Source organism: Musa acuminata, chromosome BXJ1-10 (genome assembly GCF_036884655.1).
Source record: "Musa acuminata AAA Group cultivar baxijiao chromosome BXJ1-10, Cavendish_Baxijiao_AAA, whole genome shotgun sequence".
Lineage (NCBI taxonomy): Eukaryota > Viridiplantae > Streptophyta > Magnoliopsida > Zingiberales > Musaceae > Musa > Musa acuminata.
Genome location: NC_088336.1, coordinates 34,144,843 through 34,161,709, shown reverse-complemented (window position 1 = coordinate 34,161,709; position 16,867 = coordinate 34,144,843). Strand labels below are relative to the sequence as shown.

The window sequence follows — 16,867 nt, the reverse complement described above, 5'->3', positions numbered from 1 at the left end:
TAAATGAGCTGGCAAAAAGCCTTTAGCTTCATGTACAAAACACTCAACCCCTGGAGATTCAAGTCTACAGATCACATGATGCTAGTGAAAATATATAGCTCCACGTTAATGCTGCCTTAGAATTTAAGGCTTCAAAAACCGCATTACCATATCCAATATTTCACATAGCTCACGAGTAGAGACTTCAGCTAATATATGCTGATAGATTATTGGAGGCAACAGTTGGCGATGCCCAGAAACCTCCTCCTCCTCCTCCTCCTCCAAGATCAAGGCCCCTTCACTAAATGTTATCGAAAGCGTTGTTGGTAGGACTCGCCATTTCCAGGCTCTGCAAGCGGCGGAGCTTGAAGGAGGATAGCTTCTGTGCAGCAGTGGCTTGTGGTTGCCTCTCGGTCATCCTTATGAAACTGTAGGAGCATGCTCCTGACAAGGTGCCCAACACCGGGCCCAGAAAATACACCCAAAGCGAGTCGTAATTGCTGCTCGCGACGGCCGGTCCGAGTGTCCTCGCCGGGTTCATCGATCCTCCAGATATCGGCCTGCACAACTCGATTCATCTCAACAGCTGTAAACCTAGCCATTTTGCTTGCCATTATTCACATCCTATGTTGTATGTTCTAAAAGTGATGTTCTTAATCGATTCCATCGATCTAAATTAGTGGTGTGGTGTGCTGAATGCCCGTATGTGGTAGCTGTTCTTTCAGTATTGAAATGACACACTGTGTGAGCAGGTAGGTTATTGTTATTGTTGTGCATGAACGAGACTGCGTTTCATCTTCGAAGATACTCGATGTGCATGGATTTAGGTCTTTCTTGACCGTGTCTAAACTAGTTGAAATTGATCAGAATAAAATGTTCTTAGTTTACCCAGCTAGAATGGAGGTTATGCACACCGATGAACCCACAGCTAACCCTGCCAACTCTCCTACCTGCATCAAACGAAGACGTGTTCCACCAGGTGATCAGAAGAAGAGCAAGCATGAAGTATTAGAGCTCAAGTGAAAGCAGGATAAGAGGCTCACAGCTTTGGTGTCCGTCGCCACCGCTGACGTGACGAACATCATGCAGAAGGTCACCACGATTTCCATGACCAGTGCCTTCACCGCCGTATCCGACGGCGCCGTGGTCCCGAGATCGGTGATCGGGTGCAGCAGCTCGCGGAGGACGAAGGAAGCGATCATGGCGCCGGAGATCTGAGCAGCCATGTAAAAGGGGACCTGCAGGTGACCGTAGGAAGAGCCAATTGAGTCAACCGTAGGTCGCTGCATGGTGACAAACTGATGGGACTTGGATCCAGAATCAAAGTTTCATTTGCAAATGATCATTTTTCTCCCGTGATTGCATGCCAAATTCTGAGGATTAACCACCTGTTTACCATGTCAATACCAGCCGAGTTGATGTCGAAGCAATACCTGGTTCGTATCCCCTTCCGGCTTTCGGTCCCAATTCTGTAGAAATCGAAGGGGACAAGAAGGCTGTCGGCCTCCGGCAATGAGGATTGATGTGGCTTGTGCTATTATTGGGGAATCCTATTGGTTCGATTTGAGCTTGCCATGGGTCCACTAATCATGGCATGTTGCAAGCCACTTGTTGAATTACAAATCAGATTACGGCTCTTTTCTCGAGACTTCTTTGATTCCATGAATCTGAGCCACAAACAATGGGAACTAATATAAGGATTTTTATTTTTCTTATTTTTTGGTTCATATAGTTCAAAAGGAGCTCCAAGCCAAAGTCCTTAAGGCACACAAGATCCTCAAAAGATTCATCACACAGTCAGTCATGCACCTGTCATCTACCTTCCACCACCCACCACAATTATATCACCGAACTCCTCGAGTACTCATGTTCTATAGGGCAAAGCCCTTCCAAAGCAGGATTGCTAGTGGCTAGCTATGAAGGTGGAGTTTTGGCATCAACAGGAGTCAGATGGCGATGCAGCTAGAAGCAGAGTACGCAGTTTGATAGTTGTTGTGGCCCACAATCATAAATCATGCACTCAATTATTGTTGAATTATTCTTCTGACAACATGGATATAGAGTCATGCAAAAGGCGATTGTTTATTAGATGCAAAAGGTATCATATCAACAGAAGTTGGAAGAAAGATTGCCTCTCTCTTCGATCCACTTGTGAACTGGAAGAATCTTATCATCACGTAATCATCGAGTGGATTAAATGTTTGATGTATTAACATAGAAGTTTCGTCTCATTTAGAGATCCAGGACGATTCGATGGAACTCATATTTATGAAAAAAGCTGATTGGTTGTACTACGAAAAAAGCTCGGAGTATCGATGGAAAGGAAGAAAATGGTAAGAACAAAAAACCAGTGCATCGGTTTGTTTATATGATGAGCTGTCTTGCAGCATAACATCATCTTAGAAGAAGAAGAGCAAAAGATGATGCCTTGCAAGAGCTCGATGCGCGGAAAAAGCAATCTCACCTGAATCCATGGAAAATGCCTGGCGACGGCGAAGGCCAACGTGACGGCAGGGTTCATGTGGGCGCCCGAGATGTGCCCCACGGCATAAATCATCACCGTCACGATCAGTCCTCCGGCGACTGATGCCCCGAGCTGCGAGACCAGGCCTGGGTTGCTCTTGCTCAACGCGGCGGACCCGCAGGTGGCAAATACCAGTAAAAAGGTAGCGATCGTCTCAGCTACAACCTGAAGTGCATGCCATCCACAGCCATGAACAAGTGAGTCGTCTCGTGAACATGAAACGAACAGCATAGATCAGAAAAAGCCCAAGCAGGATATATGTGGATTAGCAGTAGTCGATCGACACAGCACCTTTCTTGCAAGAAAGGGTGGGAAGACTTCTTTAAGGCTCTTCTGGTGAAGAAGAGTCGGAGAGATGTAGGAGTTCTGAGCCGTAACTACATCGATGTCATGGATTTCATTGGAGCTATTAGGCCTTGTGGAGGAAGCCATTTTTCCAAGCTCCAATGAACTCCTCGAGTATGGTGTCTGAGCGCTCTCCACATGCTGCTATTTATAGAGGGAGCTGCAGTGGTTGATGATGGCATGTCCTGGAAAAGAAGGCTGTGGCATCTGCGGTCAGCCGGGTTTCCAATTTACCAATGACCAAAAGCTGTCCCTACACAGGTGGCTTCTTGGCGCAGAACATGCCTAAGCTCAGCCATCCATATGAAAGACGTGAAAGATATCAGTTGGGTCACTCAGCTACTGCCGACCTCATCTTTTCTCTCTCTGAGGGCGAGACGCACTAAGACTATGAAGCCACGGTTTATAGTGCCAAAGAAAGAAATGGAGTTTCGGATTACAGGACATCTCTACCTCGATTGGTGGGAGAAACTCGAGCTGGGGCAGGCAACATCTGGGCTTTTGTGGATTCCAACACTCTCTTGGAAGGGTAATTAATTAGGTATAGCGACTGCACTAGCAGTGGACTTAACTGTTCCTCTGTTGACTCATGTCGGGGACAAAGGCGATGATCTCTGTGGACTCGTATGAAGAAGGAAGTCATATAGACGCTGCGGAAAAAACGAAGGAAGAAAAGATTCAGAGCATACAATATAATACGAACATTTACAAGTGACAGATGATTGATATCTTCCACTTGTGTTGCTGTGACCTTTATAAATCATGGTAATTTGGAGAACGTATGTAAGACTCCTGCACAGTTATATTCTCTTCTCTTTTCCCAGTGTCGGGGAGGTATAGAACTCGTTTAGTCGGAAAAGCTACAGAATACAGTAATCGCCACCTTAATTGGTGGTGCATCTTTCAAGTAGCTTGATCATAATAATATACATTCGTTGGTGTATCTTTTCCAACGAACGTCATAACATCAATCATGAAGGACCTGCGCTTGCAACTCAAGAAATTTTAGCTCCACAGTTCATTATTATCATTATATCTATGTACTTTCATCTGTCAACATTTTCTTCCAAAAGTATAAATCTATCAGCTAAAACCAAGTACAGTTTTGACTTTTAATGTGTATATTTATGAATATATATATTGAACTTTTAATGAAAAGAAATCTTACCTAAAACGAGTTTAGGATAATGCAATTAGTAGGAACAATTCAAGGAGTCATCAAAATAAGCATTCAAACACTTGTGCTTTCTTATCATGTATCGATTGCTACTTTTGGTCTTATCAAAACATCAAGAAGACCTTCGAACAGCGATACTCGACAGGTAGTGAAGTTGCAATGATGCTATATCGTGGAATGATCCACACTAAAATGATAGATATATTATTATACTTTGGTCGAACATCAACCGCAAGTCTTTCGGTGTCTCATTAGTGTGACAAATGAATTGACTTGCTACTATTATGTGAATCGGCATTTCTCTCCTCCAATGTCTTAGACAATCACAAAAGTGGACAGAAGTGGAAGACATTTGGAGGTTTAATGAATCCCTGCTCTCGAAGTTGAGATCAAACATTCGATGAGGATGCCAACTAATTGAGAAGATTTTTGTATAAGATTGCTATGTCCTTTTTAGGAGTTGATTTATGAGAGAATTGACTGATTGCCATCGAGTCAACTTTAGGCAAAGGGGACAATGCATGTTACTTGGACCAACCCCCACCTTCGAAAAGCCACATTATTGAAGAAAGAATCTGACATGCGAGCACAGTTGGGTGCACCATCTGCTCCACTATCGATGTATATGAAAACAGTAACATGATCGATATGTGTGATATATTTCTTCTTTTTCTGGGAAGAAATCAGAAGGTGGTCACACCACATTTGATCTAAGGATCATTTACGGATTTGAATAGTTGATTTAAATACGTAATTTGAGTACATGATAGAGGATCAATCACATTTGTATATACATCGAAGAAGCTAATCGAGGAGTTTGGGTTTGGTTTCCAAGCTTAAGGAATATTAAAAGAAAAGTAAAAAAACCCACTGAGTCTAAGTTCATGCACACTAGAAGACAACTGAATTATGGGTAGGGTTTTAGCGTCAAGGGATGAAAACCCACTGAGGTGATCCAAGTGATTTTGTGCAGGCATCATTGTCACAAGACGGTGTGAATTGACGAAGAACTTAGAACTGAGTCATCGACATAGACTTGCCAGCTTATGAAAGAAGAGATCTGTGGCAATTATTTTGTTGGATGATATTATCATAGGCAGCAGCCACAGGAGGTCTCCGAAGTCCTAAAGAATTGAAGTGAGAATAATGTCCCTACATTAATTTCAAAGAAAGAACACATCAATCTTTTTGTTTCTCTTGTGGTATTTATTGTTAGAGAGACTTTCATAACCTTTGAAGATTATGCAGTAAAATCTCATCAACATATTTATATTTATGGCATTAAGATGTATAGATATGGGGATAATGGGGATATCTCTCACTAACTTCTCTTTTGCAGGTTGGGTTGAGCATTGATAGAAGCAAAGCAGGGCCAAGAAATGCATTCAAAATTCTCACTGATGAACTGTGGGGGTAAATTAGTAAGAGACATAACTTTGATGATAAAAGTTTCTCCATGATAGATTTTGATTATGATGTGTGGAATTTTTTTTCTTGAAAATCATGAAATCATATTGTGGAGGTGACTAAGACCTTAACATTACAAAGAGAGATCAATCTAAAACTCTATCTTCCTTAAGATTTCTTAGGATAAAGATATTATGGATCTTAGTCTACTCAAGTAGGAAATAAAGGCACAAGAAATGAGATTCTAATATTTCTTAAACCCATTGAAAAAAATGATATGCTTGATTTTTTTATTGATAGTGTATATGCGTTTATATACACAACAAGCGATTACAAAATATGATAATTATATGATTTTTTTCAATCAATAATAAATATAAAATATTGATAGAAAATATAATGATCCTCGTTATTGATAGAATCATGATAATATGGTATCATAATTTTTATGATTTGAAATCATTATAATATATCATTGACGACGGATCATGATAATTTTATCATAATTTATTTTCTTTAATAATATTCTTCGTAGTACTCGTCACTAAAACGTAGTAGAATTGATTTGCATATAAAAAAAAAATAAGTAGAAACAAACCTTAAAATTATGAATGTGAAGTAAGGAAATAGATTGAAAGTGAAATAAGTTGCAACTAAATGCGGAGGTTGTTCACTCCAAATTACCATCCAGAAACATAATTTTCAGGTGGGGTTCTCAGAAAATAATGACAATGAGGTTGCCTTTTGGACAGGCTGCTCGTCGTCGACCAAAAATACTTGGAAGCAATCGAGTGTGCTTGTCTCTATTTCATGCGCCATAGTTGAATTGGGTCTTACATAGTGGAGTAACTACAGGAGGAAGAGGAGGAGGAGGAGGAGGAGATGTAGCGTGCGTTTGGTCCTCACCACTAACTGAGCTGAAACTAAAACATGATGACCAATGGCTGCGGGGAGTACTCTTCCACAGTGGAGGCCACTGGCACATGGCGAAGATAGGCACGCAGAGATGCACTGTCACCGCCAAACTGGGAAAAGTGCGTGAGAATTCCCATCTTTTATGGATCAGAGACCACATGAAGTGTCTTCTTCTCCATCAGAAAAAGACCTACCCCTTTCCCAGAGAGATCATACAGCACCCAGCGCATGCATATAATTTGGTGTGGAATTAGTCGCTCTTCCCCATGATACGATGGTGGTGGTGGTGGTGGTAGTGGCGGTGGTGAAGGTGGCGGGGTGGTGGCCCTACTACGAGTCCTTGATGCCTACCATATGGTTGGTTTGGGAATTCTTGGCTAGGAATAGCTTCATGCTCACCAGGCGTTGATGCGGAGTTCCAGAACGTCCTTGATATCTCTGTGAACGACAGCAGGCATCACATAATACAATTCGATTCCTTATCTCCACAGGAAAGGAATGCTGCCTCCCGTACGCTGTCACGAGAAACTAGAAAAAGACTATTAAATGAAGTGGACAGAAAGATTCTTGGATCGACAAAAACATGAACTTGCGTTATCAACCCTGGCGATAGCATTCTTCGATCCTACGTTTGGCAGCAACAGTTTGAGTAAGCAAGCAGCAGTCGGAGTCTATATTCTGCACTGAGTCTGAAACTGACTCCTTTCCTTGAGGTGGTGAATTTGATCTTAGGACTTTGCAAAGGGTTGACAGTAAAAAAAGTCAAAGAACAATAAAACAAAAAAAAAAACATGTTTATCGTTTTTGTTTGATTCTTAAAAAGAGAAAGAGAAAAAAAAAAAAGACATGAGGATGGAAGAAAATGAATCTTATTTAAAAAACATGAAACATGTGGATAATTCTTTAAGATTCAAAGATCTCTCATATATTTTTGCTGGTTATTCCAGTCATATATATAATTCTCAATATAAAAAAATTATAAGATATATCAAAATTAAAGAGTGAAAAATGTTAACTAAATTGTTGCAACTTGGTGTTGACGGAATGCTAAAGGTGAAGAGGGCCCACAAATCTATTGGATCACGGGCCATTTCAAAGTGTAGGCATGCTAGCCTTCTTTGGAGTGGGCTACAAGCTATTGGTTTGATGTTCTTTTCTTTTTCTTTTGGTTGACTGAAAAAGGATCTTTTTTTTTTTTCTTTTTTAATAAGCTGATAACATAATCCTACAAAACTTGTGGTTTAAATAAGTTCCTCTTCTATGGGTCTATCTATTCAAGACAGCCAAAATTGACTCAAGCTATAAGTCATCGTCCTATTTATGTTTCTATGAATAAACTTTATATATCATGATACACATTGAGATATTGACATAGTTAATAATTGACTTTATATATCATGGTACACATTGATACAGTTAGCAATTGGCTTTATATATCATGGTACACATTGACACAGACTTTATATATCATAATGCACATTGACACAATTAATAATTGACATTGATATATCAACTGACGGGACCAAATCTCCGCATTTTTCATATTTTATATCTTTAATTTTTTTATTGTTCACTATAATATTATAATTTTATATAATAAATAAAACGTAAGGTTAAGATCTCCTCCCTCTTTTATTTATAGAGGTCATTCATGGTGCTAATGTCGCGGAGGAAGGAGAAGAGATGCTTGGTGATTACCAACTAAATATTAGGTAGGGATCCTTCTCTCTCTCTCTTCTTGTTTATTTTTCTCTCTTAGTATTTTATTTATGTTATGTTGGGCTCTCTTTGTATCATCATTGTATTATAATGAAATTATAATCGATACAAATATGATATGTTAGCATCAAATCTATCTCTTTTACATCCAGAGAGAGATGCTATATGTCCCTTCCCTGATAATGGGAAAACCCTATCGTACTCTTTGCTCACCTCATCTCGCTCGTTGCAATCCTTTCTGCCCATCGGGATCTCTTCTTCTTAGCTCATGGTGATTCCTCTACCTATTATTTATCATTCTCGCTCGTATTTATGTCTATTATGACCTAATCCCTTTAGATTTATAAGTCTCCAACTATATTCTTTTTGTCTCTTCCATTGAACCATCTCCTTCCTCGATAATTCGTCTCTTCTCTTTATTCCTTGTTTCAGGTTTTTCTTTTCTTCCCCGTTGTATTGCTCCCACCTCTCTTTTGGGCTAATATCGTCTTTGGCTATGATAAATCTGATTTAAGCCTTTTTTTCCTTCTACTATCCAATTCGATTGTATCAAATCCATCTCACAATTTTATCACCTGGACTCGTAATCTCATCAAATATTTTCTTCGATATCCATCGTCTCTCTTTAGGTTCTTTGTTCTCTATTATCAAAATTTTGATCGGTAACCTCTCCATTCATCATGGATTTAGCCGATGGTTATTTCTTTTTCAATTTTTTTTAATTATTAAAAAATTAAAATTAAAAGTATTTTATATTTTTTTAATTTCAGGTTTAATTTCGAAAGACCTTTCGGTGCTAACAATACTTTTATTTAAAAAAAAAAAATCAAACTAACCACACAGATAAAGTGAGCTCACTTCTTGTGAGAAGTTGATTTGTGTGACTTCATAATTCAATCGACACCAACACCATGTCGATTGAGGAGCACAGTAGATGTTATGTCTTTTTATACTTTTGATTCCGGCAAACTGAAGACTCCTAAACGGCAAAAATTTGCCACATTTATGTTCCCAAAAAAATCAAAATGTTCTATAAACTTCAACCTGACCAAAAGAATAGAGAGAGAGAGAGAGAGAGAGAGAGAGCGATAATTTAGGCACCCACGAGCAACTCTCAGTAGCAAATTAAAGCTATAAAATGGAAGTCAATGTTCATTATTAAGTAACGCTGACATAATGAAGCTTCCACAAAAGCCCAGAGATCCATCATCGAAGAGATTCGTTGTCCGCCAAAGGCCAAGAACTCCAAAACATGACAGCCACGGATGCCTGCAAGAGTTCAAATAACAGGACGACTCTACCATATAACCAGGAGACAGGCATAGATCATCGCCTTTGATTTGGCTGCTTTTGGTCCCATCGAATAAAGTAGTCTGCTCACGAGGGAGACGGACTCCAAGCTTCATGGTCATAGCTAGCAGAGAGGGAGGGGCATGCAGGGACCATGGATCTATCGGGTTAGCTGCACCTTGGATCATCGTGCTCATATGTTAGCATCCTACTCCAATGAAAGATAAAGAGGCGATGCTTTTGATCGACCCTTTGATTTCAGTGGAATCTGCGTGACATTCTTGTCTGATGATATTTCTCCAAGAGTTTGTAACTTTGTCTTAAACAACCCATAAAGAAGAATAATAAACCAGAAAAAACCACACACACACACACACATACATACATATCCAGATAGAGCCTACAGCTAATCGGATTGTGCTGACTAATCAATAACTCCTCCCATCAACGGAGGTCAAGTCCACACCAAACTCTTTGTTCCCGAGACGCCGCCGCTGCCGCTTGCGTCGCTGGTGCAAGTGGTTGAGATCACGTCCTTCCTCTCTCTCTTTGTTTATTGATCCATAACCAGTTCTGTCTGTTTCAGCGAGAACAAGAGGATGGCTGTGAAACCATCAATATCAGATCCGGAAGCCGGAACTCATGCCGTGTCTGTCGTCGGTGACGAGGGTGGCCCTGGCGTCACCGTGCCGCTCCTCCGCCCATACGGGCATGAGATCCAGTACAGGAAGCAGCGGCAAGAGTCTCCGCAGGCTGGTGCTACCTTTGTTAGGACTTGTTTCAATGGACTCAATGCCTTATCAGGTGACTCCTCCTCTTCCTGACACCGTTTCTGTTCATGGATTTCTTCCATCTTTTGATCAGTATTTTGTAGCGAAGCCATGGAGTTCTTCTTTATATTTTTTTATTTCTGTTTATTCTATTATCTTACAGCTAATTTCATCCCTATCTTTTGGAAAAATCCAATTAAACTTAGCACCAATCTCTTTCCCTATGAGGTTTGAAGCACTCATGAACAGTGTTTGATTCACCATACGACTAAAAATGAGATGAATAAGGTGACATTCCTATGTTAATAATCACACGATCCTCACAAAATTATTCATATCTATCTAAATTAGTATTGAAAATTCTAAAAATATCTCTAAATTCATTTTGAATTTTCTTCTCTCAAATTCTAATTGTTAGGAATATGAGGAACCTGTAATTTTGTGGGATGTTCATTTTGTGTGAAATATAACCTATTGTGACTACAATTATAGTCTTGAATTGCCATCTTCATAGTGTAATTTGTGTTCTTTGAGCCACGGATGTGTATTTTTATCATGCTTTGCTGATCGTAGTTGCACATTTCGTTCTACGTTCTCATTTTGGTCACACGATTCATGAAATATTGGTGACTCTCTACGAAAGCATCACAGAAACAGATTCCCGATTCATGGTGGTCTTTGTTTCGCAGGCGTTGGGATAGTATCGATTCCGTATGCGCTCTCGAGTGGCGGATGGTTGAGCCTCGTCGTTCTCTTCATGCTGGCAGCCATCTGCTGCTACACCGGACTACTCCTACAGCGCTGCATGCAGAGGAGCCCAAACATCAAAACCTACCCAGACATCGGGGAGTTTGCATTTGGCCACAAGGGAAGGGTAGCCGTCTCCGTCTTCATGTACCTCGAGCTCTACCTCGTCGCTATCGGATTCCTTATACTGCAAGGGGACAACTTAGAAAACCTGTTCCCCGGCGCCAGTATCCGGATCGGAATGCTTAACATAGCAGCGAAGCAGCTGTTCGTCATCCTCGCCGCGCTCGTCGTCCTGCCGACCACATGGATGCGGAGTATGGGGCTGCTCGCTTATGTTTCTGCCGGCGGAGTGCTGGTTTCCGTCATCATGGTCTGTGCTTTCAGCTGCCACGGTCGAGGTTGGCTTCCATGAAAGAGGCAGACTTGTGAACTTGAGTGGATTGCCAACTGCGTTAGGTTTGTATGCCTTCTGCTACTGTGGTCATGCAGTGTTCCCCACCTTATGCACCTCGATGAAAGACTCCACCAAATTCTCTAAGGTCAGTGATTTGCAGGAAATCACTCGTTGATTTATGTATTCTAGTTTGTCTTAACTCCCCTTATCGTTCGCAGGTACTGATCGTCTGCTTTGTTCTCTGCACTATCAATTATGGATCAATGGCGATCATTGGATACCTCATGTATGGCGACAACCTGAAATCCCAAGTGACGTTGAATCTCCCCATCGGAAACATAAGCTCAAAGATTGCGATATACACGACCGTGGTGAATCCTTTCACGAAATATGCACTGATGGTTACACCCATCGCAAATGCCATCGAAGAAAGATTGGCAGAATACCACAAAAGCTTGAAACCGTGCCTTACGAGAACACTCCTAATGCTCAGCATGGTTACCGTAGCTTTAGCGATTCCGTTCTTTGGATACCTCATGGCATTCATTGGATCATTGCTGGGTATGGTTGTCTCCATTTTGCTCCCATGTCTCTGCTACCTCAAGATCTTCAAACCCCACTGCATTCATGTGGTGGAGCTGGTGACTATTTTCTGTATTCTGATGATGGGGTGCGTGATGGCAGTCACAGGTACTTACACGTCTTTGAGAGAGATCTATCACAAACTATGAAGAGGCTGTAAGGTGTGATCAGCCTTATAAGAGAAAATTTGTTGACTGGTGAAAGGTTAAGCTATCTCATAGCATCATTGCAGTATGTCGTATAGGAAATCTATTGATGATTGAATAAGATACTATATATATATATATATATATATATATATATATATATATATATATAGATGTTAAGCTTATATATTTTTTCACACATAATACTTCCAAATATTTTACTTATTTTATTAAAATTTTAACTGTTATAATATATCAAAGAAGAAACATAACAATCACTAGAATAATAATTAACATTAAAAAATGTGGGTTTTATAACCAAAGGAATATAAAAAAGCTAAGTACTATTGAAAACATCTATATTTTGCCTATTTAATAGAGAAACTAATTCTTTTTTGTTAGAAAGTAAATTTAAATAAATGTAAACCATAATCCTTAAACTCCCTTCTTTTCTAGGGTGAGTAACATTCTCCTAAGAAACAATTGGCAAACATCTTTGGTTATATTTTTTTTATTAGAAAATTAATTTTATAATTTTTAATATTATTAAGGGCAGATTGAGGTGATAGATAAATAGTGAAAATGAGTGATGTGGATAGTAATTATGATAAGACTCGGTTGACGTCAGATGACGCCTCACGCAACAGCACCTGGTCAATGCAGACCGGAACGCCGACCGAGGTGCATTAACATCCTGCCAAAGCTCAATTCTTCACGCCACGCCAACACAAAGTCAGATGCTACCAGTCTGCCTCCTGCAAGCGGGTAGCTCAGGAAGCAGTATGCTTCCCTATAAATACCCTCTCTTTCATTAGAAGGGGGGGGACAGACACACAAAAACCCTTTTTCATTTGAAACCCCCTCCACATCAGCTAACTTGATCGTCGGAGGGGTCGGGCCGAGCGCCTCGGCCCGACCTTTGTGCAGGTGCGAAGCCGAAAGTTCCTTCCGGACAATCGCCTCAGCGGGCTCGAGGAACGCCCCAGAGCCGCGTCGGCCCCGAGGCCACGTCTCATAGTTGTTTCCCACAACAACGAGTAACACCCAAAATAGTATCCCTAAGGGTAACCCTACGTGCTTGAGAGAGTCAATTAGTTTATCATCCATTAAGTTTATTTTGCATTTGATTAAGAGTGCCCTATTTACTTAAAATAAAATTTTATCTATATGATAATAAATTTAGTATAAAATATACTTCTAGTGTTTCTATCAATGTGGCAAGGAAAAATATTCTAATTTTATTGATACTAGTATCACATAATTTATGATTAATATAGACATTAAGTAATAATTTTTTTTTTATTCTTGAAGTGAAATGATGATAGCTTACCTTTTTCACAGACATTATATGACATATTTGTATTTATAAATCTTATATAAATAAATAAATAATATATATATAATATAATATATATATATATATATATATATATATATATATATATATATATATATATATATATATATATATATATATATATATATATTGACACAACGGATGCAATGTGTCAAGAAATCTATTGAACTTTTGATTGGTAACGGAAGGGGCAAAACACCGCACACGCGCGCAGGAAATATGTCGAATACATGATAACCATTCGCGTTGGAAGAGGTGAGATGAGATGAGAAGGTTGGCTCCGCCGATTGGGCGCAGCCGTGCGATCCCCGCCGCTCGTTCTCGTGCTGGCGCTGACCCTCCCCTCGAAGTCCGCCGGCGGAATCAGGCCCTATCCCAGCTGATACGAAGCGGCCGCCTCCGCGAAGCGCGCCGGTTCTTTGACGCCCTCCTCGACCGCCGCAGTGTCGTCTCCTGGAACTGCATGATCGGTGGCTACGTTCGCCACCGCGAGCTTGTCGAGGCCCGGAAGTTGTTTGACGAAATGCCACAGAGGGACGTTGTCTCCTGGAACTCCATACTCGCGGGCTACGCACTGTCGAGGGACCCTGGAGAGCTCGAGGAGGCCTGCCGCCTCTTCGAACGCATGCCGACCAGAGATATTATCTCGTGGAACACCATGATCACTGGCTACGCACGGAATGGCAGGATGGAGGAAGCCATGCAACTCTTTGGCAGAATGCCCGATGCGAACGTCGTGTCCTGGAACACCGTGATGACCGGATATCTTGGTGTTGGTGATGTTCAAAGGGCTGTCGAGCTGTTCGACAGGATGCCTATCCATGATGCTGCTTCCTTGAACGCACTGGTGTCAGGCCTCATCCACAATAACAGGCTGGAAGAGGTGGAAGAATTTCTGCTTGGAAAAAGACGAAAAGCCAAGGTGATTGATGGGGCTATTGATGCGTACAACACCTTGATCGCTGGTTATGCCCAGCAGGGAAAGGTCGAGGAAGCAAAGAGATTGTTCGACTTGATTCCTCATGGTCCGAATCAAGATGCAGAGATAGATGCAAAGAAAATGCATCGTAAAGTGAGAAGCTTCGAACGGAATGTTGTATCATGGAATTCTATGATCATGTGCTACGTCAAGGCTGGTGATATTCTCGCAGCCAGGGCACTCTTCAATGAGATGCCTGAGAAAGACTTGGTAACATGGAATACCATGATTGCCGCCTATACACAAGCCTCAGCAATGGACGAGGCTGAAGCTCTTTTCCAGGAAATGCCCAATAGTGACTCATGGACATGCAACTCAATGATATGTGGATTCACTCAGAAAGGCCAGGTGGAACGAGCAAGGAGAATCTTCGACGAAATGCCCCAAAAGAGCATCGTCTCTTGGAACGCAATGATCGCTGGATATGAGCAGAATGGAGACTATGATGGAGCAATTGACTTGTTTGCTAACATGCTAGTTGCCGGTGAGAGACCGGACCGGCATACTCTGTCTTCGGTGCTCAGTGCTTGTGCTGGTCATGCAAAGCTTCTTCTAGGGACTAAAGTGCATCAACTGATCACCAAGACGATCATACCAGACATTCCAATAAACAATGCCCTCGTCACTATGTATTCTCGCTGCGGCAAGTTGATGGATGCCAAAGCCATCTTCGATGGCATGGGAAGTCAAAGGAACGTTGTCACTTGGAATGCAATGATTGGTGGATATGCACAGCATGGGCAGGCCAGAGGAGCTCTTGAGCTCTTTGAAGAAATGAAACGGAGGTGTATTAGGCCAACTTACATAACCTTTATCGCCATCCTCAATGCATGTGGCCATGCCGGGCTAGTGGCTGAAGGTAGGAGAGAATTTGATTCCATGGTTAATGAATTCAGAATTGCACCTAAAGTTGAGCATTATGCTTCCCTAGTAGACCTTATAGGCCGGCATGGGCATCTCAAGGATGCAAGGGAGGTGATAAGCAACATGACAGTTAAACCCGATAAAGCCGTATGGGGAGCATTGCTAGGTGCTTGTAGAGTTCACAACGATGTGGCATTGGCTCAGGTTGCTGCAGAGGCCTTGGTGGAGATTGAACCTGAAAGCTCTGCTCCATATGTATTGTTGCATAACATGCATGTAGATGAAGGGAAATGGGATAATGCCACTGAGATAAGGAAAAACATGGATAAGAACAGGGTTGTGAAGCAGCCTGGTTACAGTTGGATTGAGATGCACAACAAAGTTCATATATTTGTTTCAGGGGACACATCACATCCCTCTTCACATGAGATTTTTTCACTGATAGAGAGTTGCAATAGGCACATAAGAGACTCACAACTTGATTGAATTGTAGAATGGTGTTATGTAAATTATGGCACCAAAGTTTTGCATTCACTAGGAATTTTGAGTCCATGTTGGTTATTTTCAAGTTAGCTCATCAAAATTAGTACAAGATGCATCCCCAACAATCAATCCATTTCGAGCCAAGTTGCCTCTTCAGTGCAACTCTCGCTAGGTACATATTTCAGGTCTCTAATTGCTCTTTTCATCAGTAGCTTAAGAAGAACAGGGCAATTGAAGGTGAGAAACTGATAAACCTTCCTTTGGTTTGGATAGATGAGGAGATTTATTTACTGGGTTAGTCATTAGTTATCTAAATACATAGATGATTTTAACCAATTAAATAGTTTGGTTCAAGGTGGCATTTCATCCTTTTAGATTGGGAAAAGCATTTTTATGATTTTTTAAAGAAGGATTTGATCTTAGTATTTCCAAAAGAAGGAATTTTGTTCTTCTGGAACTTAGCCAAGCATGAGGAACACAGATTTATGTAAAACATCAACGGAATACCAAAATGGAGCTTTTAGCAACATACATCTAGTTTCTGAGGAAAACTTTTAACTGCATCAAACTGTAGAGTCTCTCAAAACACTTTTGCTTTTGGTGACCTTATAAGTTGCTTATGGATTCGCGTACATAGACTGCATCACACCTTCAGCAGATCCCAAAACCCAACATCTTTGACTGAATTGCATCTACGATGAAATTACTCCTATGGCAGCTTTGATGTTCCCCTTCTATGAATTGAAGCGGGGATCATTCTACCCCTTTCATCTGTCCTCAAGTCTTGCCTTCGAATCTCTAGATCTTCTGGAGAAGTGCATGGAAGGATCTTGCAAGATAGGTATTCAGAGGAAGTGAGAATTCTTACGTGTATATAAAGAAGAAAAATAATAAGAAAGCTTGAGCGAGACAATGTAGCATGGAATGTTGTGCTATCCTGCTGCACGAATAAACATCATACCTCTCATGCTCAGAATTGGTCTATATGTTTGATGAGTACAAGGCAAGTATGGCTTATGGATTGCATGAGTTCTGCTGAAAATGTTCATTTATATTCTAAGCTTCACCTATGTTTTCCTCCGATCAATGAAGTAAACTTCCTGGTCGAGGTTTTACATTGCACAGATATGCTTGAATATTTGAAAGATATGAACAAATGTAAAGCCTGAGATCAGTACTTTTTGCG

The 16,867-nt window shown here is 40.9% G+C and overlaps 2 protein-coding genes and 1 pseudogene across 2 annotated transcripts; 2 read left to right on the top strand and 1 right to left on the bottom strand.

The window, feature by feature from the left end:
• Positions 1–82: 82 nt before the first annotated feature.
• LOC103969574 (aquaporin NIP2-1) lies at positions 83–2,986 on the bottom strand. Its single transcript, XM_009383141.3, has 5 exons — positions 2,795–2,986; positions 2,444–2,668; positions 1,023–1,217; positions 868–929; positions 83–539 (listed from the first exon to the last, which is right to left on the bottom strand). The coding sequence occupies exons 1-5, from the start codon at positions 2,933–2,935 to the stop codon at positions 281–283; spliced, it is 882 nt and encodes a 293-aa protein (XP_009381416.2). The 5' UTR covers positions 2,936–2,986; the 3' UTR covers positions 83–280.
• Positions 2,987–9,232: 6,246 nt separating this feature from the next.
• LOC135586110 (amino acid transporter AVT1I-like) lies at positions 9,233–12,086 on the top strand (annotated as a pseudogene).
• Positions 12,087–13,513: 1,427 nt separating this feature from the next.
• On the top strand, positions 13,514–16,748 carry LOC135594639 (pentatricopeptide repeat-containing protein At1g62260, mitochondrial-like). Its single transcript, XM_065085028.1, has one exon. It carries the CDS (start codon positions 13,621–13,623, stop codon positions 15,682–15,684), a length of 2,064 nt encoding a protein of 687 aa, XP_064941100.1. The 5' UTR covers positions 13,514–13,620; the 3' UTR covers positions 15,685–16,748.
• Positions 16,749–16,867: the final 119 nt, after the last annotated feature.